Source organism: Lepidothrix coronata, unplaced genomic scaffold, assembly GCF_001604755.1.
Source record: "Lepidothrix coronata isolate B3197 unplaced genomic scaffold, Lepidothrix_coronata-1.0 Scaffold250, whole genome shotgun sequence".
Classification (NCBI taxonomy): Eukaryota; Metazoa; Chordata; class Aves; order Passeriformes; family Pipridae; genus Lepidothrix; species Lepidothrix coronata.
The window spans coordinates 557,022-583,910 of record NW_016690430.1 but is presented as its reverse complement, the minus strand read 5'-3'; the positions used below and the strand labels follow the sequence as shown (position 1 = coordinate 583,910).

At 38.5% G+C, this 26,889-nt stretch overlaps 1 protein-coding gene across 3 annotated transcripts in view; it reads left to right on the top strand.

Moving 5' to 3' along the window:
• COBLL1 (cordon-bleu WH2 repeat protein like 1) overlaps window positions 1–26,889 on the top strand; it is a 99,843-nt gene that overhangs the window by 10,411 nt on the left and 62,543 nt on the right. Inside the window, exon 1 of one of the 3 annotated variants that reach the window (XM_017835188.1) lies at window positions 8,063–8,118. The exons of the other annotated variants lie outside the window; for them this stretch is intronic. Within the exon in view, the coding sequence (XP_017690677.1) occupies window positions 8,075–8,118 (44 nt within the window). The 5' untranslated portion in view covers window positions 8,063–8,074. Of the gene's footprint in view, window positions 1–8,062; window positions 8,119–26,889 lie in introns of those variants that run through there. 3 annotated transcript variants of the gene reach the window in all.

Sequence of the window (26,889 nt, the reverse complement as noted above, 5' to 3'; positions counted from 1 at the left end):
CTGGGTGAGCTAAGGGCATTTCTTTTGCTGATTCAATACAAAGCATTTAAAGCTCTAGTCTAGCTTTTTTTTTTTTTTTTAACTTTATTTTTAATGAAAATATTTGGACAATTTCATGCAACCTTTGTCTCTGATTAGTACACAGTACCTAACTAGAGGGAACTAATAGATGTTAATGTAGAGTAAAAAGCAACATAAACTGCTGCATGTATATATAGTAATGAGCATGTGAGGATTCTAAGTTATATTTGTATTTATGCCATAGTAAACAGAAAAAATCCAAACTAGATTTTTCCCTCCTGACTGTGTCAAGATAGAAATGAATTTTCCGAACTGTGACGTATTCAGTGGAGAGTAAGCAGTGATTTTAGCACAGCAATTTGGAAGGAAGGAAGGAAGATTGAAAGAACAGCATCTCTGATGCCAAGAAATGTGCTTCCCAGGGTGTATAGACACAATCTTTCAATGAAAAAAATGCAAAAACTAATGCTAGAAAATGCTTCATACATTTCTTAAAATTAATCTTAGCTAAAACTTAGCTTCTTAAATTACAAGCATTTCACAAATATATACACTGCAGTTTGATAAATCAATAGCAAATAGGTATGGTTACAAGTTATGTTTTTATACAACACACACAAAGGCAAGGCAGCTTTCTCAGTCTGCATTGCTGGCAGCCTATTGTTATGTGTGAGACTACTTTGCTACTTAATTACCTTTTTTTGTTTACAGGGCAGATATAGTGATATATACTGGTGGATACATACCAGAGAATAAACTTGTGCTAACTTTGAGCTATCCTGAGCTGTGTACTGCTGCTAAATATAGCCAAGGAGACAAATAACTTCACTTCTACATCCAGAAACCTGGCTCTGAAATGGAGTTGTTAGCCCGAGCTGAGCTTCACACAGCTGCTAGTTTCAAACTGTCTTTGACAAGTTTGCACAAGCTGTGTTGACTACATATAGATGCTCACTAACGAGGTACTTCTGCAAGGAGACACTGGCAAACTGCAGAAAAAAAGCAGTCAAAGCTGGGCTTTGAAATTACTTGAAATTATTTATGCAAACTCTCAACTCAGATCACTAATAATTATCAGATGAAAACCTCAAAGAATTTCTGCAACTTACGTTTCATCTCCCTCTGATGAGGCTTATACTAGACTTAAAGCCACATTCACCTGTGATACATAGCCTTGGGCTCCTGTCAAATGTGTTTGAAAAGGTTGTGGGAATTATCACAGTTGGTAAACTCTGCCACGTACTCTGACTCAAACCTTCATGTGTCTGTTCATGACTTTTATTCATAGGTTTATTGGGAAAAAAAAATCCAGCTTTCTAAAAGCTTAGAATGCTAATAATTTCTGGATCTATGAAGCAGCATATGTGCCTACTGTGTGACTTAAATAGAACTTGGTGCTGTGTTGTATTCTTGAAACTGCCAACATATGAAGGTGGAATGAGCTTTTTTTCCCAAAAAATAATTTCTCCATGTCCTTAGAATTCACTGTATGCATATATGTGATGAAAATTATCTTTGATTTGTCTGTGCTGAATGTCTCAGTACCATCCTGTGTTTAAAATAGACATGATAAATACTTCCCTTTGGAGCTCAGTTGTTGGGCCCATTCCAGCAGAAGGTCCCCAAAGCACACCTGAATAATCATGCTGCACATAGAACAGCTTCTCTTTCCTGTTAGCATTGCAGAGGAGGAGTGTCTCTTCCCTCTCTTCTCCCCATTTATTCAGTTGTGTAATCAAAGCACACAGTTCATAAGGTACAAGTTAAGTGTTTAACTCCCTCTCCATGCTTCAAAAGCAGCTTCACATGTGTCACTAGATTTCACTAAATGTGTGTAGCACCTCCAAGGATGTCCAGAGGGCGTTAGCCCTGTAAAGTTACCCAGGCTAGTTCTGAACGAGCTGGCTGAGTACCAAGAGATACATAACTTGTGCAGCATAAGGCTTCTCCTTGGCTAATACATCTTGTTTTCATGGCACAGTACAACCACAGCAATATAGATTTCAGGACCTAAGATAACTCCTCTAGCTTAGCTATTGCTACATTTTCTGTATCTCTGTTTAAGAAATTCCCAAATCTCTTTTGGATCTAAGAGTATTTTTCTACTAGAAAAAGGAGATTATGTTTCTTGTAGTGAGATGATATATGATACAATAAGCTATAAGCTAATGCATTACTAATCAATTCAACAGATACTATGAATGTATTTTTCCTGGAGGTGATTTTCTTCAGAAATATTTTTTACTGTTTAGAGTTTACAGACTTCAGTGTTGAGGATTTTCACACAGCATACTTTCATAGTTATATATGTACATTCTAGGTACACTCTGGAAATTTAGTGCATGGTAGCAATTTAGTGAACTTGCAGTTTCTTTTAAACTCTAGCTAAGACTAACATTTAAATTTATTAATATCTGTCCTTCATTGCAACTACTGTGATTAACATGATTTGAAAGCTTTAGACAAAGCTGTTTTAAAAATAATTAGCATTGCAGTAGGACACTTCACGGCATATGTGATTCTATATCTTAAATCACTCACTACTCAGCATTGTCTGAAGCTTTCTAATATAACTCAAGTACAGAGTTATTCCTCATGAATTGTGAAACTCACTAATCGTTGTTTAATGCATCCCCAAAATACTGCTCAACAAACAAAATAACTTAGAAATCATGACACGTAAGTGGTAAAACATTTGGTTTTATGATCTGAAGGAAAAAATAAAATACTAGCAGAGTGAAAACATAATGGTAGTAATGGGAATGCATCATGGTATCATCATGCTGGTCTTAAATATGACCTAAAAGGACAATGTATCTCTAAGAAAGTAAATGCCTGTAATACACACATTAGGAGCAAAAAATGTTTGGGACAGTTTTCTATGTAGTAGTGACTATTGGGAAACCCTATATGAAAGGCAAAAATTACTTAGTCCTATATCTGACAGTATATGGAGTACCTTTTTGTAGACTTATTTGTACTTCAACTATCAGGCCAAAGCATTAAACAGACAACTCCATTAGTTACAATTTAGAACAACATGATCCATCTACTTCTCAGGGTGAAGCCTGTCTTTGTGTAGATGGCCAGCATAGATATGACCTATGTATAAATTATTTAAAAATAGCATTAAACATAAGGACTAAATAGCACTGTCTGTGTAACAGTATTTAGATTAGTGGAATTTGTGGGAGTCTGTGGCGCTTTAATTACTGTAATTGGACTCCATTGCAAAGCACTGTATACCTGTACAAACCTACCTGTAGGGTAATTTTAATATTAGTTTGGGTCACACAGATAGGACAGTTCTAACTTGATATATTTTCTACTTTTTCCTTTTGTGGGATGAGAGAAATAATTCTTTTTATATACAAATAGTAGTGATATAACTTAAATGTGTTGCTAACTAGACATGATTTTAGCAAATTGTGTAATGTCCGGGCACTGAGGTTATTTAACATGAGAAATAGAAATTGTATTTTTAACTTCTCTTTGATGGTAATGTTTTACTAATTAGAGATGTTCCCCCAGCTCTTTGGAAGAAAAATGCTTACATTTAACAAAATGCTTACTACTCCTCTTGTGTACTTGCATATGAGATCACAGAATCATAGAAGTGTTTAGGTTGGAAAAGACCTCAAAGATCACCAGGCCCAACCATTAACCTGACACTGTCAAATCCACCACTAAACCATGTCCCCAAGTGCCACATCTACACGTCTTAAATACCTTCAGGGAAGGTGACTCTACACCACTTCCTTGGGCAGCCTGTTCCAATTCCTGACTCTTTCTGTGAAGAAATTTTCCCCAATATCCAACCTGAACCTCTCTTGACAAAATTTGAGGCCATTTCCTCTTGTCCTGTCACTTGTTGTTTGGGAGAAGAGGCTGACCTCCACCTGGCTGTAACGTCAGACAGTTGTAAAGAGCAGTAAGGTCCCCCTGAGCCTCCTTTTCTCCAGGGTAAACACACCCAATTCCTTCAGCTGCTGTTCATAAGACTTGTGCTCCAGACCCTTCCCCAGCTCTGTTGCCATTCTCTGGATGCACTCCAGCACCTCAATGTCTGACTTGTAGTGAGGGACCCAGAACTGAACACAAGATTCACTATGCAGCCTCACAAGTGCCGAGTACGGGGGGACAGTGTTCTTCAATTAAGTGCACAGTTTAAATGGGCATAAAAACCTGTCCTTGTGCCTACAGCAATACTTTCAGTAGCTATATACATGTGTGTGCATGCTTCCCAAAACCTAACCCACATTCTGGAATGCAAATACAAAAAAGGTAACTGTTGAACAGGATGTGATGTAAGCTGATTGCCCGCTCTTGTAGAAAAAAATTACATACAGATTTAGTTTTCGTTAAAGAAAAGGAAGGAACATGTAATAATTCCTTGTTTTATCTTTATACTACAAGGATAAACCCCTGATTTTTATCATGTTTGTTATACTGGCAGAATAAAACAGCTCAGCTTTCTAATATATTTGAATCATGCATAAAAAAATTAATTTAACAAAAAAATACCTTTCAATTCCATATTCTATTTCACACCTACTTTGCACAATATTATTCAAAACAATTACTGTGTGACACAGTATGATTTCCAATGTACATTAGGAGTACATTCTGGTTACATTTTTAAATCACAAAATGACACTAATAACTTGTTATATACTAAGAAATTTAAAAAGATCTTGTAAGCAGCCCTTTACAATAGTGAAAAATATTGCAAGGCTCCTGTGGTCTATTTAGCACTTCAAGTAGTTTTCACCACATGCCCTGCTAGAAAATCATACAGTCTATTACATTTCTACAGCACCTTTTATTCAAAAATATTTGTATTCAGATTTCTGGCAACCTCTTGAACAGAGAGCAACCATCAGCATTAAAGCATTCTAGGACAACTCCTGACTGTTATGAAAAATGCCATGGGATATTGGTGCTTTTTCAGAACAGGCAGGGCTTTGTTTTTAGTATGTTAAGTTATATGAAAATCCAATAGTTAGTAAGCTACCTGGAACTTCATGTCTGTACTGAAGTTCTCCTTCAAATAGCAATTGCAATTAACAGTTCTCATGACATGTATAACTTGAAGGTTATGCTAACAGTAATCAGAACTGGGTATTAATCTGCAAACATTTATACTAAATATACAATGGCACCAAGTACGTTCACAGAGTGCAGTGGGTGGTGACTTGTCACATGGATTAATGCCTCCAGATAAAAGATTGTTTTACCTCAACCCATCGACAAAAAAATGACATTATTGCAATGGTGCAATTAATAACCTGCCACTTCAATAATTGTTAATGATATCTTCACGGATTACCTTGGAAAATCTAGAGAACTTTAAATGTTTTGTTGTGGTTTTTTTTTTCTTTGGCTATTCAATAGGAGAGACAATGACTATGTGTGTTACTATCCTACTTGGTATTCTCTAATGCAATCCTCTTTTTATTGTGTCTGAGAGTTATGTTTCTTTTATATGAAAAATGTCGTGAGGTCAGGGCTAAGTTGGAAACTTTATGAAAATAGAAAAATTAAAAAAAGAACATTTGTCTCCATCAACATCTTTTGAAACTCAAACACAGAACTCATTTTCTATTGATAAAGAAACAAAATACCACAGGAGTTCAGAATCTGTTTCTAAAAACTGAGGCAAATGGTATCTCCAGTATCTCATAAACCCAACTATTTTAAGCCTAGTTACCATAATACTGTCACTTCAGAACATGGCCTGCGGGCACTCAAGTTTAGAGCCTACAATGTTGCTAGTGATCAGTGTTTCAGATGTGTTTAGTTAAAACCAAGATAAGAATAAGAGATGTGGTAATGTAAGAAAATAAGCATAACCTCTCCCCTCTTAAAGTGAGATCGGCATTATTCAGTGAACTGCTTTTTAAGATAATCCCCCAGGCTGTATTGGAAATTGTTACCACTAGTAATTTTTTTTAGGTTATTCCTCTGATGTCACTTTTCTGCCTGGCATTGCTGAATTTCTATTTTTAGCCCATGTGAGCTATTCTATAGATTGCAATCTTTGTGGCATTAGTACTTGCCAAAACAATTAGACTATAGGATATATTGGTTTTCAAATGAGATTGCAAAGGGATTGCTACAACCATTCCTTATCTGCTGGTGGTGCAGCAAAGTTTATTAGAAGGGATGACATGACACCAATGTATGTCATTATTCTAACTAATACAGAATCACCTATGAGGGTCTTCAGTTCAGTCAAAACAGCACTATAGTGTTGAATCATCTCACACTTGGTAACCTGTGAGTTTCATTACCATTTAGAAGATGTTGTCATGTAATGGTTTTGCCCAAAAAGTAGCTGGTTAGAAACGTGAAGTTCTTTTGTACTTAAACTGAGGCTACAAACTGAATGCAGAAAGTTACTGTATCCTGACTGCAGAAACAGTCGACATACAAAAGAATTTGTCAAGCTTCATCCCAACCTAGGAAAGGGCCAAGCAATTTGAGGACCACGAGAAAAGAAAGTGGACTGTCAAAAGAGAAAACAGATCCAAAACTTACATAAGGTCTTCAATGAGATTGTTCTTAGTTGATCAATTCACTGAACACTTTCTCTCTGAAAACTGGACCATGGAAATCCCATCTGACTCACCAGTGATGAATTTTTTGGTTTAAGAAACATACATAGATTAATGGGGCGTGCCTGATAATGGGATGTGGTTATTCAGGGTGTGAACAACTTCTAGGGTCTGTCAAAACAGGTGACTTCAGGTTTAGTCTCCACTGAAGAAGCAAAAAATAAAAGCAGACGAAAATATTTTTTGAAGAAGCACGGTACAAATCAGAAGAGCATACAGGGAGAAGCAAAATGTTATTAAAGTGCAATATCTATACTGTGCTATATACAGTACTATAGTAGATATTATTAATATTAACATCGAATATTATGAATGTTAAAATCAATTGATCAATTTTATTATTTTTTTTCAAAGATATATAATCTTAGAAATAGTCAGAAAAAGGACATTTATACTAGAATGCAACTTTGTATTTCTTCCCTATGGAGAAAAAACCAAAGGTATAAATGCTTTGCGTTGACTATTTTTCAATTTCTAGTAAGCACTGGCCAAAATATTACCTACATAAAGAGTTGTATTTACTGTGCAATATCATCTCCTGGTCCCACTGCACAGCAGGAAAGGCAGTCTGTGCTGACACAGGTAAGCAGCACGTAACAGCCAGATCTGCTCACTAGATATTGCATAGAAAAGCCTTGGTGCTGTCATGCTCAACGAGCAAAGTGAAGATCAGGCTGAAACCGCTCCTAATACCGGTAGCTCGTCACCCGTGACACGGGTAGGTCGCGGCTCAGCCGAGTCCCGGGTGCGCTCGTCAGTGGCACAGGGTGGCACAGCCCGGGTGGCCGGGCAGGACAGTCCCCACCGCGGGCTCCGCTCTCGGCTCTCCCCACCTGTGGGGATTTCGCCTTGTGCCCTGGTGGCTGGAATGGGGAAGAGCTGAGCCCGAGGCAGCCGCCGGGACGTTTCGCTCGGGGAGAGGAATTTTCCAGCCGAGAGAAGCGGCCCTGCCCCCGCTGGCCGCTGACAGCCCGGGGCCGAGCGGAGTCCCCGGTCCGACCTCCCCCGGAGGGACAGCCGGGTGTGCGGGGGCGGGAGGGAGGCGCTGGGACGGGAACAGGGAGTCTCTGTGTCTTCGCGCGTGCCGGAGCGGGGAAGGCTCCGCGTTTCAAATTTCTCGCCGCGAAGTTTTTTTTTTTTTTTCGTTTTTTTTTTTTTTTCTGTGTGTGTGTGTTTTTTCCCCTCCGCCCAAGGTGTGGTTCCGTGAGCGGCAGAAGCCTGGCGGAGCCCTGAGCGCGGCCGCCGCCCCGGGAAGGCGCCCCGTGTCCGCGCTGTAAACAGCGGGCAATGCCCGCGCTCGGGGGCGAGGCGGCGCCGGGGGCAGCGCAGCGGGGCCGCCCTCGCCAGCCCGCCCCGAGCAGGTGAGGCGGGGAGCCGGGGCGCCGTGCGGGCGGGTCCCCGGGTTGCGCCCGCCCTGCCCTCCCTCGGCCGCTGGCATGGACGGCCGCGCTCGGCCCGCAGCCGCCCCGCCGCCCTCCGGGTAAGCGCAGCTCACGGCTCGGGCGGGAGCCGGGGTAGCGGGCGGGGAGCCGCGGCCGTGCGCGGGGCTGGGTGAGGTGAGAGCGAGGGGGCAGCTCGGGTCTGGGAGGCCGGTGCGGCGCCGGCCGGCTGTAGGTGCGTGTTTGGGAAGCAGCCAGGGGCGAGAGGCGGCTCCCCAGCGCCGGGAGGTGGGTGAGCTGTGCCCCTGCCCGAGGCTCCTGCGGCGGGGGCGAGGCGGGAGCCCCGGGCGGGCTCGCAGCGGGGGCAGATGGAGCGGCGCGACCGTTGAACGGCCGCGGGAGCGGGCGGGGCGCCGCGTCCGGAGCCTCGACGGCATCTCGGCCGGTTCTCCGGGCTGAGCGCGGGCTGCTCCCCTGGCCGGGGCTGCGGGACTGCCCCGCCGGGCCGCCGGCGCCCTCCTCGGCGGTGCCCGGCCGAGCAGCGGCGGGCGAGGGACGAGCATCGCCGTCCCGGTGCCTGTGCCGGGCTGCAGCGCTTCCACCGCGGGACCCGCTAGGTGCGCGGCTCTGCCGGGGAAATCTCCTCGGGTCAACACTTCCCGGAGCATCCTTAGGTGTGCGAAGTCAGCTTCTAGCTCTCCGGGTGAGAGTGGCAGTGGCGTGGGAGCGCTGGGCCCTCCTCGGTGCTCTGGTAACTTCCCACGCTGGGGGGTAAGGAAAATAAATAAGCAGCATCTGTTGGGATTAGTAAAAGGGCTGGTTTGTTTCTTTCTAAGTGTTAGGCCTCTCAGAACATTTTCTTATAATGTGTCAGAAAATGTAACTTTAAAGAATATATTTTTTAAATCTTAAGTAAAACTACCCCAGTTATAGATCAGGAGGAGGATAATTTCTCCTTAAGTAGTCAGATTTGAAGAAAATTAATTTGCTCAATAACTTCAGTAGGAACTTGAGTGAATCAAACTACTGGCAAGACTGCTGGAGTTATCTGTAAATAGAAGAGACAAAATACATGGTGACTGTATTTTTTAATATAAAGACTTTCTTAAAGCTTCCATACTATATGCAAAAACGAATTACTTGGTTTTCTGACCAAGTGTCTACAGGATAAACAGATGCAAATGATGGCAATTTAGTATTTGCAGCAGCAATCAAATCAGTTTGAAGTCATGGCTGCAGTGAATATGGAAGATCAAAAAGGGATGGGTATTTATTCACTTAAGGCCTTGTCACCATTCCACATTTATTGTAGCCATTGAGAAATGAACTTGATATTGTTAATCAATGCAGAAGGTATAATTACTATAGATAATCACTGCATTTTTAAGACTCTGGGTATGTAAGCACAATTGGAAGGACTGAGTGTAGGATAATAGGGCTTGATTCCAGATTAGGAAGGGGCTAAAACAGTATGTCTTGAAGGTCCTCAGTTTTACATGTGGGCAGAAACATGAAAACAAGCAAAAAGACACAAAACTTTAGCTGTTCTGACAGTTTCACTAGGCCTGTTGCCTGCCATAATGCTGTTGGGTATAGTGAATTTTGGCTGCTGCTTGACATCTGAGTCAGGAAAAGTAGTCTGTTCCCTTTATGTGACTTCAAGCATCTGTCAGCATCCCATCTCAGTTGTGAGAAACATGTAGCTAACAGAAATGCTCATTGCATTAGCCCTGCAGGTGTATTTTCAGGCCTTTTATCAGCTCTTCCCATTTAATTTGGTACTTAGAAAATCAAGTTACCATGCCTTTCTTATTATGAGAGTTCTTTATTGGCAGTCTTAATTATTTCCTGGAGATGGTCTCATTTGCTCATCAAAATGCTGGATTTGAGGAAAAAAATTTGGTTATACCAAAAATGGCAACTCCCAGTTTTACTGAAAATGGTCCATGGATACATTTTTGAATAGTAAGCTGTTACTGTTGTTCTCTGAGATGATAGGAAAAGTTGTCCAATCTGGGAAGAATTTCAGTTGAAATAGCAATTTTCTTTAAATGTATTACTAAATGATGTGATATACTGCATCATATATCTTCTTAAATTGTCTAGCCAGGTTGAAAGTGTTGATAATCTGCAGCTGAAAACTGTTTACCAGTCAATGTGTTCTTAAATCACTATTTGAAGTTCTGTAGAGTAATTACTGCTAACTCTTCACAGCTTAGAAAATTTATTTATGCTCACTGCTAAGAAGGCTAGAGGCCTTTAAAGTGTTTTGTTAGTTTTCAAGCACTGATGTTTGTTTAGTCTTGGAACTCCTACATAACTTAATTACTGGTGGCTCTTCAATGTAGAACTTTGTTATCAGCTCTATGGGAACAAGCTTTGGGAAAGGATCCTGTCATATCTTGGAAGACTTTTTTTTTTAAGTACAGGATTATGCTATCCTATTGAAAAATTTTTTATTAAAACTAGTTGTGGATAAAAATATTTGTCTGAATTTGGTGAAAAACATGGCCTTGTTATTCTCACTGTACCTTCACGGGAAACAGGAAAAATTTTTAAAAAAAAACAGTTTATGCTGGATTTTTTTTTTAATATGGTGAATAGGAAGTGTGCCCAGCAACTGGCTGGAATTTTTTGGAATATGATGAATAGGAGGTGTGCCTAGTTACTGGCTGGTAATGACACATAGTTTCTTCTTTTAGCAGAAGAAACTTGGCTGGACCTACTTTTAAGGCATTTTTATAGCTCATCTATCTTACCCTAAGTAGCACTCATGACAGTGTGCTCCTGCCAGGCCAGTTGACACAGTCTGCTGCTGTTCATTACAGAGTTGAATTGGCTTTATGTATTGTCTGTGTTATGGGATGATAGGAAAATGTGTGATTTCATACTTGCAAATAAAAAAAGTGGCTGTAGTTGGTATCCCACCTTTTGAACACAATTTTCCCGCTGTTGCTGGATGTTCTATACCCTGGAGTAAATAAATTTTTACATTATAAGTAGATGTCAGTAGTTGACACAGGATTTTACCACGAAGAACTGTGTTATAGTTTAATAGGCCATTAGAATACTGGAGCAAGTGTGGATTTAGGTAAACAGAAGATTGATATCCTTTGAAATATTAGAATGCACATTGAGATCCACCTTTAAGTCAATTGTAATCAGTTTCTGAGAATTTCACATTATTTCATTTGTTTCCTTAAGTCACATTTAAAGCTGTATTCTTACTTACAAAATAACAGCTTCGGACCTGCTTTAGCCCGCCAAACCCTCTTTGTTTTGTCATTTTCATAAGGAAAACATGCTTAGCAGATAGAGCTGCTCTCCAGGGGCTGAAGATAGACATGGTTGTATGGGGGAGGGGGCAGAGCCAAAGAGCTTTGGTTTGCTTACTGCCAGAAACACTCCTCGTGTGTCTTCATGCTCCCATTCACTGTTGCTTGGCCTAGTGAATGTATTTGAAGAAATTAATAAGGAGAACAGGAGAGAAGTTTTTTTCCCCATGTTTTCCAGGTCTGTTTCAGGAAGTGAGAGATGTTTTCAGGAAGAACAAGAAATTTGCCTTTTCTCTCACATGTAAATTTTTGAGTTTTTATCAAATAATTTCAATCTCTGGAGACATCAGCTGTGGTGCAGTGTTGCCAAGTGTCTGGCATCAAGGTTGAAATACTGATTTGAGCTCTCTTCCTTGTGTTTGGTTGAGTTAGTTCACAACATAGCCACAGGTTTATTCAAGTATAAATGGAAGTCCTCCCTGTTGTGGAGTGTGGGGAGAGACAGAAAGTGTAGCAATAGCTTCAAACCAAGCATTCTATGGCCAAGCCACAGCAGCAGACTAGGGTTGGATGTGTGTCTGAATTTGCTCAGTTTAGTAAAATTTAAGTCAGGACTAAAACTACATTTTTCTCTTGCAATGAATTATCTGTTGCTATTGCTCTGTATGCTGTACTGTTGTATAAACTTTTATCAATAAAAGCAAGACCTTTTGTACTTGTGCTACTAAATGGTAGTGCTGTCATGGGTTAGGCTATCATGGGTTTAACAAGTAGTTCCATCTCAGATGAGCTTCGTCTCCTAGACTGAGGTCTTAAAGATAATAGTATGTTCTTCTTACCCCCATGACCCTGATGAAGAACAACTAATGGAGCAATAACAAAATGGAAAGAATTCTGAGAATTTGTGACCATAGAGATTGCTGGATGTTTGAAGCAGGGAGTTAGCTCCTTGGTGGGTGGATGCCCATCAGGAGCCACTTGAATACTAATCATTCCAGGGGCCAATTTACCAGCTGAGTTCGAGTGTACACATAACACTTCTTGAGGTGATCATGTTGCTCTTTTTAATGCACCTACCTTAACAAAGGCAACATCAAATAGTTGCATGACACTGGTGCCATTAACTGAATGTTGTGTTTGAACGCTGGTTTGATTACTCGAACTTTGTCAAGTCTGAAGTCATAGCTGGGTGCCTATGGAGTAGTTAGTGCTAATATTCGCTGTTGGAGTGTGTTGCTGTGGGAATGAGATCAAGAAAACATTAGAGGGTTGAGGAATGTGGATACTAGGGTGAAAAAATATGTAGGAGCGTAATACACAAATAGAGAAATCAGCAGAGTTATTTCAAAGCTTTGTCCAAGTGTGATGGTATCCTGTGAAAAAGAAAAGCGAGAGCTAGATCATGAGATATTAAAGCATTTGAGGGGAAAAAGTGCTTGAGAATGGAAGGTGGGTTTTGGTGTCATCTTAGGGTAGCTTCTTTCTATTTTTTTTTTTTTTGAGTTTTGTTTTGTGTACTTTAAATGAGGTCACAGTGTTTATGTAAACCTGAAGATCGCTGTTTATTTTGAATAGGCACATCTGTGTTGAGTGGAATAAGAAAGGAGTTCATTGCAGGGGACCAAAAGCTTAGGTTCCAGAGGAAACTGAAGGTCTTTACGGGACTCTTGCCATCTGACAGATAAAATAATTCACTCAGAATATTTTAAAGTCTCAAATAACTGTTTTTTTCCTGTTATCTGGCGACATATAAATCGGTCTCATGGAGTCCAGTACTGCTTCTGACTATCTTAACTGTAGCTTGGAAAAAAAAATTCTAAGCATGCAAGTTTTTTTAGCTTGACTGCTGTTGTTTCTATCTGCCACTGTTGTAGTTTTATGTGTGCTGGGGAGCAGCAGATGCCAGATTATCCAGCCAGCCCTTGGAGTTGTAACAAGGTTATCATGCTCAACTAAATATTTATTCTTTTTCCTAGAAATTAACAAGTCAGTATGACGAGTTGCTCTGTTAATGTAGTGGATATAAGGAATGCCAGGTGTTCTCTTTTATGGATGCTTGCAAGTTAAAACAGATCTGATTGTGCATTTTCTTTTCACCTGGCTCTCACTTGCTTCCTCAATAGCTGACCTGCTACTCTGACTTAAGTTCACATAGCTGCCTGCTGTTTGAGAAAGAGTTGCTGTTCACTGTAGGTATTTGCTGTCACTATGTACTGCCTTAAAACTCAGAGCTGACGTCAGGGCATTAGAGGATGACAAGAAGCCAAGATGTTGGCTCCTAGATTCCTGTAGAGTTCTGTGGCTGTGCCCAGTGTTAGCACAATGAAGAGGAAACTCTTACTGTGCAGTATAAGACAATGGAGAGTTCAAGGGGGAAAACCACCCCTGCTGTTCTGAACTGTAACAACCAATTAAAAACATGAGGATGCTTCACCTGAGTTCTCTCCTGATGTAAGGATGCACAATTAAAAACACAACTCTTCATGAAAGTAGACTTAAACATTTACTAACTGGAGTTCCAGTAGATGTGTTCTGACTTAAAATCTCCATGGTGATAGACTGATGGATAAAAGTGAATTTTTTTTCATGGTTTAAGAAATGCTTTTTTCTGCAGAAGTGGAATACCATGGGAATCCTTACAGAATTCAGAGGTCCTGGATTAGTTTTTTATGTTCTAGGAGGCTATCGAGTTCAGAAGGGGCATGTACATTTGTTTGTACCTTTTGGTTGTTGTAAATGATCAAAGTGCAATAGGTGGTTAAAGGATGGATCCCTAATCTATGAAATGTCTCCCTTGGGAGTTTGCATTAATGTCAACTCGGCTGCAAGACTAGGGTTGTCAGGATTGCTATTTTCAGTTAAAGAAAATAGAGTATGTAAGTATTTTTAGCTAAGCATAAGCTTTCTCCTGTGAGAATGCATTGGTTTTGTTGGAAGCTTCAGTTTTACGGAGGTTCTCATTGAAGAAATAGCTTCCAAGCTGTGCTTTCTTAGGTGTGTTTTAAAAATACTTTCTGCATATTTCTTTCATTTTCATTTCTGTTCTGGAAACAGAGTTACTTGGGTTGGAAACTATAGATCAATCTTATTTAATAACAGATAAACCTCTCGTCCTCCCCAAACAATGCAAATGGTCGCTCTATGTTAAACAAGAAATGTAGTGAGCTTGAATTTTTCTCACAGAGAAAGAAACAACCCCCCTCAACAATCAAAACACCATCCTATCTCAAAGGAACAGCACTAGAAATGTAGGTATTTTTCTTTAAAATTAAATCAATTTTCAGTTTAATATTCCTGAATTATTGATGTATTGATTTAACAGTCTTGTTTTTTTCATGGGCCGCCTTGGTTTCCTACTGAGAATTAATTTTCTCTTTTGATATTGTACCTGACTTTCATGTCCGATCTTCAGATGTATTTTCTTCCAAAGACTGATGCTCTATACATGAGGTTTAGCAGGTAACTTTTAAATGTTTTGCTATGGGAAGAGCATAAGCATCTTCATCTGTCCCTTTAATACGGACTTACTATTGACAAAGTTATCTGGAGGAACTGTTTCTTCTATTCTTTTTATAAAATGAATTGTATTTTTTAATGTTTCATTCAGTTTGACTTTTCGTTTGCTTCTTTAGTTTGGTTTTTTGTCTGTCTGTGTCCCCTCCGTGCCCTCCAGTTTGATGTGCTGGAAGCTTTGCCAAATAAAGTGAATTAAGTAGCAACGTTCAAGGATGTGGGACTGTCAGTAGAGTAGCTATGGCAACTTTGTATTACTATTGTCCTGAAACTTTTTATACATAGGTATCAAGGTAATTTGAAGGACAGTAGGGAAGAATATGGTGTGCCAAGTTTGGGTTGTGTTTTTTTGTTTTTGTTTTTGTTTTTTTTCCATTCAGTTATTTACCAGTTGTTTGTTTATCATTGTACTGCTCTTGACTTTTGTAAAGCCCAGATCAGTTATTCTGTACTGTCAAACTAGACTGACAAAAGAACTGAACATAATATTGCAGGTAGAAGGTAATCTCCTGAGGTAGCTGTTGTTTAACTGTTCTTGTGACAGCAATGTTGAAAGCTCTTTCTACTTGGGAAGAACAATGTTTTGTCTCTGTATCTAGTAAAAAAAAAAAGAGGAACCAAGATGTCTGTTAATAACAAAGTTGAGAAAACAAATGTTTACAACTTGTCATGCTGGGTTGTAACCCCTTGAAGCAAAGATGAAGTACATCTTTATTTACTAGTAACTGTGGATTTAAACATTTTGTCCTTTTCATTAAAAATTAATGTTGTGCAAAGTTAAATATGTAACCATTTTGGCTTTGAGAGAGTAGAAATGATTTGCATGAATGGATGGATTTTTTACTTCTTTAGTTAGTAAGTCACCACACAAGGTGTGTGTTAGTTGATGATGATAGTGCTGTAGGTGGAATTTCCAGAGTGGAATTTCTGATGACTTTCAGGCATTTGTGTAAAATCAGAAGTTCAACCCATGCCAGAAATCTGGTCTTTGATTTTATTCTTTTTTTTTTTTTTAATTTTTCAATTCAGAAACTTTAATTCCTCAGAAATCAGGTACCACTGTGTGTTGAAAATTTTCCCTAGGTTTCCAAACTTATGAATTTTTTAAGAATTATTGCTTTTTCTGTTTAATCTCTGAAGTCTCCAGACATAAACTTTTCTGTATTCTCTGACGGTCTCTGATTCATGGTCTCTGACTTCCCCTTGCCTGCAATTTTGATCCTCTCCTTCCACCCACATTACAAAGCAGCCTCACTAATTCCATCTTTGGCACCCTCCTTGAGCTATATTTACCTCATTTAGTTTTAAAAGTACTCACTGCTTGGAGAAAGTCCCTTTTTGCTGAATCTTAAACTTCAAGTAAGTTTATAAGTCCACAGCTACTAGTAAAAAAAGTACTTTGGTTTTGCTTTAAGGGGTTACAACCCAACATGACAATTGGACCTTTTTGGATTCTGGCTTTGTGCATTCTTTTAAATCTTCATATTTAAGAGGAGCTTTGGCCTTCAGTTTGGGCCTTCCATCTAGTTTTTTTTTTGGTTGGTTGGTTTGTTTGTTTGTTTTTCTGGTGTGTGTGTGTTTCTCCACACCCCCCCCCACCCACCCCCCGCCCGTGGACCGCTCTCCCTGTATCTGATTCCTCCTCCCCAACATCACTCTGAAACTATATATTCTTCTTATAAATGTGGCTTTGTGTTTAAATATTGCATGTCACATTTTACCAAGCTTAATGCATCTTATTCCCTTGTACTTATATGGGCATGGAGACTATTTTTGTCACAGTATTTAAGGGGAGAAGGGTTTCCCAGGCCCTTTCGTATGGCACTTAAAGCAGGGTCGTTGACTGTCTCTGCAGTTGTTGATCTCATCTGCTCACTTATCTACAGCTGAGTAATGCCTTGGACATTGCAGTATTTGGAGCTGAGGTCTTAAGGCAGGCAGTGATAGCTAGAGACATGAAATAGGATTTTTTTTTTCTTCTTTCAACTAAACCAGAGTTTGCTTAGGACTTTGTTGGGCCAGTAGCAGTAATTTTATTAATGTATTATATGCTGTCCTTCCTCAGAATTAGGTATGTTTAATTTGATGTCTGCATGACAGGCTATCAAGATGTTTGTTGTAGAAATGAACTGATGAAACTGGGTTAAATGTATCTTTATTCCTTTAGCTTCTTAATGCTTCTCTTGTTTCTTGATGGTTGATTGGGGTTTTTTGGGGGGGGGTAGGGAGAAGGGTCTGATTTTCTGCCAAGCAATAACTGCAGGGATCAGAGGATTTTGAAATCTAGGTAATTTGGGTGTTTTGTTTTGATGGTTCTTTTGCAGTGAAGGACACATATTCCCTCCTCCCCCATAGGTTTTGTTGAGATATTCTCAACATGGCAGGCAATGCTTGTTCACTCTTGTAGAAAAGCAATGTGAAAATGTAGAAGATATGGAAAACCAAAGCATTTCATAAGCACTTCTTCAGAGCTGGTGGTTGGCAATTGTGAGGGGTATAGGAGAGAATCTGAAGCGGCTTATTTTGGAAAAGTAATAAAGATCTGACATCACTGTCTGAACTGCTGGAATCTCTGTCTTATTTCTAAGCATCTTTGACTGTTCTCATATTTCCATTGCCCAAACATTCTTACAAACTTTCCAGTCTTCCTCCCAAAATACACTACTTTAATGCATCTTTATCCATAAATCTCAAATGAGTAAGGGCGGAAAGAAGCACAATGAATTGTAAATGTTAAATGAAACCTTAAAAATATTCAATGGTTTATTTCAAAAAAAGAAATGAAGATTTGGTACTATGATAATTTTAGAAATATTCAAGCAAATTAATAGGTTTTTATTTTTTTCTTTCTGGTGGTGGTCTTTAAGATACCGCTTATAGGCTCCTGTTGTTAGATTTTCTTCCTGCTTTCACTTACCTCAAAATTTTCCTGGATACTGTAGTTCCAAAATGTAAAGCCTGCCAGCTAACAGGTTTACGGGATTTATTTTTTCTTAAGACTGCTTGCCAGCACTTAATCCAGAATAAGATTTTATGTTATAATTGAGAATGTTTGGAAATAATGACACATAACATAAATGCTGACATGTCATCCTATACAATGCCAAGCAGTATTTCGTATGTGTTGAGTGTAGATGGAAATTGTAAAATTACTTGGTACCCTGACTGAGTGGTCTTGTGGAAAGATCTATATAGTGTCAGTCACCACTCTGCCCCTCTGCATAAGAGGCTGCTGTCCTGTTTGCTGTCTTCACTAGAGAAGAACAGCTGGATATTTCTGCACATTTCCTGATTGAAATCTGTCTATTCTCGTACAACCTGATGCTGCCTCTTCCTGCTCATGGTGTAGAGATCTGCAGTAGGAAATGAAGTGTCCAGTGAATTGTTTATTTTGTAAAAGTGTTTGTCAGAGCCACCTGGGAGAACTTTACCAACTTAAGATAGAAATACCGTTGCAAAATTCTACCCTAGTTAATTGAAAAGTGTGCAATTTATTTGCTAACAACATACTCCTGTAAAGGAAAAATGCTTGTGTGTAGAAAGAGTTCTTCTGTTACATGGAATCAAAAGCTCCAAGGTTAGAAGTAATATTTTATAATGTTTTAACTTTCATTTTAAAATAGTTAAAAAAGCGTAATGAGATCTAGAAAACTCTATCTACCCTTATTGACCCTTCCCACATCCTGTCACATCACATTTCACATCTCAGTCATACACTGAGTGTTTCCCTCAGTCAGTTTGTGGCATCATGTGAATAAATGCTCAACATGGTAGAAAGATCTCCAGTCTGTTTGTAAAAGAGCATGTGAGGCCTTTTCAAAGATAAGAAGGCATAGCTAAATATGGCATAGCATTGGTTGAAATTGTAAACATTCAGTCATTTAGCTCGACTCATTAAAAAAACTTTTGGCTCCTGATGGTAAAATGAAATCCATCAGAAAAGGTGAATCACATCCTCAAACTGATGTAGCTATACCAATGTTATGTACCGTTGTGTTTATCACTCAATAAACAAATATTTTCACTGAAATATTGAAGTGATAAGTGAGAAAGAAGTGGCTTGGTGACTCTTTATGAGAAGGATCAGTTCATTCAGAGATCTGACACTGGATATGGAGATTCATTCTTCCTCTTTCCTCTGCCTTTTTTTTTAGCTGATTGCTTTCTGGTAGTCATTGAATAATTAACAGCAGTTGTATACCTTTCTACCTCCCTTATGGCCTATCTAGGTAGAAGGAAGTTTCCATGTCTTGTTCTAAACTGAATAGGTTTGCTGATGCTGTTGAACTGGTGGAGTGGGTTTGTTGCAGCTTCTTTATATCCTCTTCTTCAGTCAGAAGAAGCCAGCGATAAACTGTTGGTCATCATGAAAGTCTGGGGTAATTCCGTATTCTCTTTTTAAGGTTAGACAAGGCTTTTGTTCCTTTTCCTGTATTCGTCTTAGGATATTCTTGTAGTTTGGGATGTTTTTGAAGTGTCAGCTTTGAATTTCTGGATCCAAAGAGAGAGCCTTTCTGCTTTAAGCTGACAGCATTATGTTAGTGACTTTATATCCATGTAATAAAAGTTTCAAAAATTCTGATTGTCGTCATTTTATGTGTGTCAGAAGAACAGCTAGATGTCCATTACCCACAATTTGAGTCTCTTCTCTGATAAGAAGACAGTGTTCTTTCCATAGATTTCCTCCTTTGGGCGGCATTCAAAATCCAACCCATACTTAGTGGGGAGAGAGAAACTGTGGCACTTAGGAGAGGTCGATGGGCTTTGGGTTACTGGCACTTAAAGTTTCACTCAATAAGGTGGAGGTGGACTTCTGAAAAGTTCAGAGTTTTCAGTTTTAATGCTCCCTTGTTTGTGTCTTGTTCTGCTTCTATGATCTGTATAGATAGCTGCCCATGTAGTTTTGATCCAGATTGACTCCTCTGGTTTTCCACATGTTAACTTTAGTTTTATGACAACATTCCGTGAAAGCACTGATCTACTGCAGTTAAAATCAGGGAAATCAGGACAAATTCTGGAGAGATTTTAGGAAATGAACTATCTACAACTTGTCCCTGACCTAGCTTCTACCACTAAGGACAGGAGTAGAAGCTCTGGTCTGCATACCTTCTGATCTGCATACCTTCTGATCTGCATACCTTGTCACTTTGGCTTCTTCTGCTGTAGCAGTGTTGGTGTAATTTTGCCTATTCTTCACCCCTACCACACGGCCTTTTTTGGCCAGTGTAGACAAGTCATAGGTTATTTATTGCTCTTGAATTGGGATCATTAGTTACTACATAAGAAGTTTGCCCTATATTGGTATTACTAATTGCCTTTTTATTTTCACTGAGATTGTGCTGACATGCTGCTTACCATTTTCTTGAGGATAAATGGATGAAAAATGTTTATATCTTGTAGATATAGCTAACAGTTGCCTCATTTTATGTTTTTAGTGATTTAATGTATTCAACAAACACCAGTTTGTTCTAAAACTGTTTTGAACAAATCCAGTGGTTAACAGTTAAGCACTCTTGGTCTTTCTATTTCTAAAGTGTGACAACACATGAATGGCATGTTCATGAGTTACTGCATGGTTACAGAGTATGAGCATATAAATAATTCAAAAAGCTCTTTGGCTGGTTACTTTCATGGGTAAGAATGTGGAAAATACTGCATTTCTGACAGGATTCTGACTGTTGCGATAACACAGGATACAGAATTATTAAATACACAGAATAATCTGGGAGATCTCTAATCAAATGTTTTATACATATATTCCTTTAGGCATTTTACAAAGATTTGCTGTTATATTCAGGGAAAACTTGTAAATCCAGGGAGAACTTTACAGAGATGGTGTAAGATATCAGGAATTTGTGTTTTAAAAGCTTTAGGAGATCTGACAGCCTAGATAATTTGAGCAATATTTTTGTCCTTTTCTCTGAAATCCATAAAGTAAGAAATTCCTTTTTCCGTGAATTTTCTTGGGTGGTTTTTTTTTTACATGACTTCCTGGGTGGGAGAAATGTGTTACTATTTTAGTTAACATTTATAAATTTAAGTAACATTGTTTCAGAGCACTTGGTATACAGCCATGTGCTCTGTAGATTGTGTTGGTATCATGTAAGAATTTTCATAAGGAAAGAACCAGGAAGATAAAATACTGCTAAGTTGAAGGGTGCTGTTTCTTATAATGACAAGGCACTCAGTTATAGGATCTGATAAATAAAGCCCATAGACAAACTCCCCAGCTGTACTTTAAGATGAAAACAGGATGTTGGTTGTATTGCTGGAGATCTGCAGTATAAATCAAAGGATATGCTATTATTGCTGTTTAAGGAAGCTGTACTCCCTTAGAGTAGTTCTGTATATAAAAGAATGGTAATTGCTAAGCTTATCAAGGACTGGCAGTTCTCCTTTTCCAATTGTGACCTGGTGAATCCACATGTAGCTTATGACTTAAAACATTGCCAGTTATTTTAATCCTCTATTCAATAGGACAAACAGAATGTGGTTATTTTTGTCTCTTTATGGTGTTTAGAACAAGTAGAAAACCCCTTTGCCATATTCAAGTCAAAGGTGGTTTTACTGAGAGGTATGTGAATTGTTTCCCCAGTGCCTATTAAACCCCTCAGTTCAAGTTGTGTCCCATTAGTCATGGCATCTGAAAATGGCCAGGTGGTTTTCTCCCCTTGCAGGGTCTCACCTTTCCTTCTACTCACTGTTTTTGTGAACAGTTCACTTATAGCCCCTTTAAATTTTTGTTTGATAGCATAAGTCATATTCTCTTTTAAAGTGCTTCTTTGCCCCTATTGCACTCATTGTACTATTCTACTATGTCTTAATGCTGACTGGAATGGTGTTGCCTTTGTTTTTAAAATTAATTTTATAATTTTTATGCTTCTAAGCACTACATCCAAGTACTACATTCTAAGTACTTTCCTCAGGAAGAAAGTATGCCAAAATGCTTTTATGCTTTTGATTTCCATCAGTTTATTTTTTCTCTTCAGGGAAATCATAGAATCATAGAATTGTTTGGCTTGGAAGCGACCTTTGAAGATTGTCTAGTCCAGCCCCCATGGTAGATCTGTAGTACACTGTAGGGTAGCCTAGATTGTTATTAAGGAAATACAAGTAAATTTCTCTTATGCAGAAGTAGCTGAATCTGGAACAACAATGAGTATGTGGACGAAGGTTACATTGATATTCCTATAATATAGATATGTTTTTATAGAATTTTTTTTTATAAGTCCTCAAAGCTGGAATTGTTTTGGTACAGTGATTTTAGCATAGCAGTTTACGCTGGTTAGTAAAGAGTTGGCAGCCTCTTAGTATTTGTACTCAAGTGCAGAGTTAGCTTCCCTGCAGTAAGAATCCTGACCATGAATCAGATTGGAAACCAGTCCATGCTGCTGATGGAAGCAGAGGAACAAAGAGCCTGATAAGAAAGGGAGAAGGCAGCAGTGGTGAGTCAGTTGTGCAGGACTGTGTGGGAAACCAGATATACTTCACTCCTGAAAGAATCTTAACTCTTGAAAGCTTTACAGCATAAACTTAATATTGTTTTAATATCAATTGTGCTTTATACTGAAATATAAATTCATCTTTCAAATGTATAGTTTTCATGAATTTGACATTCAACATGACCAATCCATTATTTACCATCATTTGTCTACATTTTGCTGAAGTTCTGTGAGAGAAGGATGTTGCAGGAACTTTCTAGGATTATGGAGGCTCTCGGGGTACCTATTGGTATCCCCTTTTCATAATTTCTGATTCCTTATTATACCCACTTTTCATTATTTTTTAAATCATAAATGTTGATAAAATAACTTTATATTAAAACTAGGATTTGACTGTATTCCAATAACAATTAATGGATGTATTTTTTAAGAAGTAAGGCCTCTCTAATCTGCCTTTTTCTGCTTTTTCACAAGGGTAGAATAGGAGGAAGAAGTCTCAAAATCTGGAATTTGTTTAATTTCTGTACTAAACAGTTGTAGGTATTAATCGGAAGTGAAGTATTTTTGTTGAAGCACAAGGAGTTCTGTAGTACAGATCAAGTTATATTAGATGTAGTTGGGAGGATACCCGATTATATGTAGAGATAAATAATTTCTATGAAGGGGAACCTTTTCTGGGGCCAGAAAGTACTTTTTAAAAAGATATTTGTTAGTTATCAGATATCTTAGTATCTGTAGCAGTGCTTTATTAAATAAGGATAGGTAATGATTTAGGGTTGACCAGTGATATTGGAAAATTCATATAATTTCCCCTCTAGTTATTAAAGAAAAATTTTAAATTCTAGTTGTTTATATAAATGGATGGTGTTCTTTAACAGGCCAGAAGCATGGTTATCAGGAGACATGCTGTGGAATTACCCTGATGTGACCTTGTAACTGGTGGATTTGAACAGCATTAAGCATTATTTGAACTGGTTCAGTACTCTGAAGGCCTCTTAATTGTACTGCCAGTATTCTTTTTCTTAAAAATTCTAATGAAGTGGGATGTATTCTGGGGTGCTTGTCTCAGTTACACACTCTCAGAGACATTTCTCACTGGGCAGCTGTATTGTACCTTAAAATAATTGTGATTTGTTTGCTTATTTGTTTTTTCCTTTTAATTTTAAACCAATACTACAACTTTTCATCCACAAAGCAAATAGCTGTTGCTTTTGATTAGTAACTAAAACCTTGGCAAGTGTGTAAATTCCTCAGCAGGGCACTGGTTTTGAAGAGCTACTTATGTTCCAATGAGAAATCTTTTGAACAGATTGTTTTAGAACATGTGATTTTTATTTTTCTTTAAACTTTTTTCCTGCTTCTGTACTACATTATCTGTACTGATTTACTCCTTTCCTCCGGGAAACACATTTGCATTAAAGATCCGGCCTTCTGTTTATTTAGTTCCTGCTGCTTATTGCTTCCATGGGATCCTCTTTGACCTTACAATTAACAGAAAAATAACTGATATCCTGGGAATTAAATCAAGAAGAAATTAAAATCCTGATGGATTCTTTCACTCATCAAAACTTCCGTTTTGACATGCAAAGGTCCTCAATAATAAAAATAAATAAAAAGATTAAAAAAAACCTGTAAGGAGCATGTTTTTTGTAGCACCTCTGATGCATCATGTAAGGCTTTAAACTACAGGAGTCAGGGATACCACTGGTTCCTATTGTTAGATGTTGGCTTTGTCATAGAAAAAGTTCAGTATTTTCCAGAAGGTGCTCTAACCTGGTCTGAACCTGTTTTTATTGATCTGAGCTGTTTTGACTAGCTGACTTTTAGGTAGAATAGTTGCATTGCACTATAGCATTTCACAGTCCCAGCTGATACACTGACTTCTATTTTAATTTGGTCAGCTGGTGTAAGGATTCCTGCTGCAATTAGTGCAATACTAAAATAATAGTAATTATAAGAGATCATTCAGCTTGCTTTTAAGCTTAATCATATCCAGCAAAACCAGTGAAATAAATTGTATTATTATAATTTTGTTGGAAATAAACAAGACTGGTGAGAGATAAAACTGCTATATCAAAGAATTGAAAGGGTTGACTTCAATGTTGTCTGCTTAGTGCCACTTCAAATGTCTAGGCTTGGTAATTTGGTCTGATTTGCATATAACAGTGTCATGTTCTAAGGCACAGGATGCTGAGAAAGGAAGATGATTTGCATTCCTTAAGTTTCTGTAAGCGGGAGTTTCAGATTTGAATTTGGCAATAAAATACTGAGATTTTTCAGAAAGAGCTACACGATAAAAGAGGATAGGCTACCAAGGCCTGCAGCTGGGTCCTTTGGCAAATAAGCTTGTATGTACCTTTTCCAAAACGGAAAAGCCAATTTCCTTTGATCCTTTTCATATTTAAAAAAATTTAAAAGAATATGAACAGGAGTGGACAACCTGAAAAGGCAGTTTCATCCCTCAAATGAAGAAGGTAAGAACTTGGCAGTGTTTGGTTTATGGTTGGACTTGATGATCTTAATGGTCTTTTCCAACCTGATTTATTCTATGATTCTCTTGTTTCCTTCATGCAGTCACTTAGCTGCATCACTTAGCATCAGTTGTGATAAAGTTATGCCATCATGTAATTGGGGCTAAAAAAAGGCCTCAATTACTAATTTTGAAGATAGAGAACTGATGGCTCAGCCTAGCTGTAAAATTTGTCTTGCAATTTTCTCAGAAGCTTTTGTCATTGTTTTGATTCTTTGTTTTTGACAGTCACCTGGTATCCTAATTAACCACCTTTGACACCAGAAAGCTAATACTATAAAATATTTTTAAAGTCTACCGGATCATACTTGCAGTCTGAAAAACTGTTTCCCATAGTCTGCAATGTTACCGTGACGGAGATACTCCCTGTTCAACCCTGTTTCACATCAGCAAATATGCAGAAAATGGAATTATGAGACAATGATGGCAAGCTTGAGTAACCACGTGACCACACGCACAGAAACAGTGCACTGCTGGGAGGTGTTTTGTGAACATCCATTATTTAGCCATGTTAATTTTGTTTCTTGCTTAGCAAAGCAACCAGGCTGCTGGTGAGTATTTAGAAGGTGTGGCCTCCTAATTCATACTGTGATTAGCAGTGGGATCCAGTGAGGTTGTGTAGCCAAAGGCTGATCCTTAGGTGGAGAAGATGGTGAGAGGTTGGTGAACCTTATGAAGAGGAGGAGGGTGAAGGCATCAAGAATCACTCAGTCTGTTTCCTCTGTCTTTACCTGCTCTAACTCCTAATTTGACAGGTGAATTCTGGTCTCTCCTAGCAGCAAGTCACAGCTCGTTTGAGCCTCTATACATATATGAAGTGACAAATAGAGCTGTAGCCTATTCTTCTGGTCCCTCTTAATATATCTGAGTCAATACTAGACCAACTTTGTCTAACAAACTTAATTTGTGGCTGTCCCAGAACTTTCAACACAGAATCACTTTTGTATTATGGTAGCTGCAGTTACATGATTACAATTTTCCATCCATGTTCACTCCTTAGTTCTGCTGAAATTTTTAAAGTCTTTGTGACTTCTGAGTAGAAACTGAGTAGAAGTCCAGGAGTGGAAGTAGTTTTTTGATCCATTAGATACTATTGATAGCTGTTATTAATCTGTCTTTTAAGTAGATAATAAAATCAATTTATTTCTGCTAGAAAAATGCTGAAAGCATAAGTTTTAGACATGCCAGCAAGAGACAGAGACAAAATTGTTATATGTGATGGGGCTTCTGCATCATTGTTTTTGGACTCCTGGGACTGATATGACGATAGTAGTCACCTGTCTGATGTTTTTAACGTGGCAGAATTTGCACTCATAAGATAGTTGTGTACTGTTCAGTGAAACAGGCTTTGTATGTGTGTTTAGCTTATGCTATCAAGTATACCATACTAGCAATACAGATATTTTTGTCTCTTCTGGATTTTTTTTTGATCATGGAGTAATTGGTTGTTCATTTAAAGGAAGACATTTGTGTTCTAAAAACAAATTACACATACACAGCTGTGTAGCCAAGTGACCCAGAGAAAATAAGTTCCCATGATCTGTGTGTATGTGTTAGTGGTGGGGACCAGAACTTGTTCTTTGTCCAACAGTTCTGTTGTGCCTGACCTCAAGGGAACATGCAGCCATGCTCCTTTTGGTGTTCACTTGCCATGGGAATGTAAGAATGTGCCTCACAGTGCTGGCTAAGAATAGCTGTGTGCAGGGTTTTGTTTTGCTTTTTAAAGTTTCTTATATCTGAATTCCTGTGGGTTGTGCTGAAATTTGGGCTAAATGTTGATTGCAGTTTGAGGAAGGGTGTAAAATTGTGTGATACTGGTTGTTAGGAATTGGACATAAATGTTTTGAATTGCAGTGACAAAAGCTATGCAGCCATTTAATTTCTGTCTTTTATGTTCTTGAACAAATACTTCTGTTCAAAGATATTTGAAAAATGAAGGAACTATTTAGTCATCTGCATAAATAAATAGATATGAAGTTTTCAGATACCTGACATGTGAAAACATAGATTATATTTGTTTGTTTTGTTTGTTTGTTCTACATTGGGTGAGATAGGACTAGGATTGGCAGAATAGTTTGTTTGGTATTTGATTTTATTTGTTAAAATTTTAGT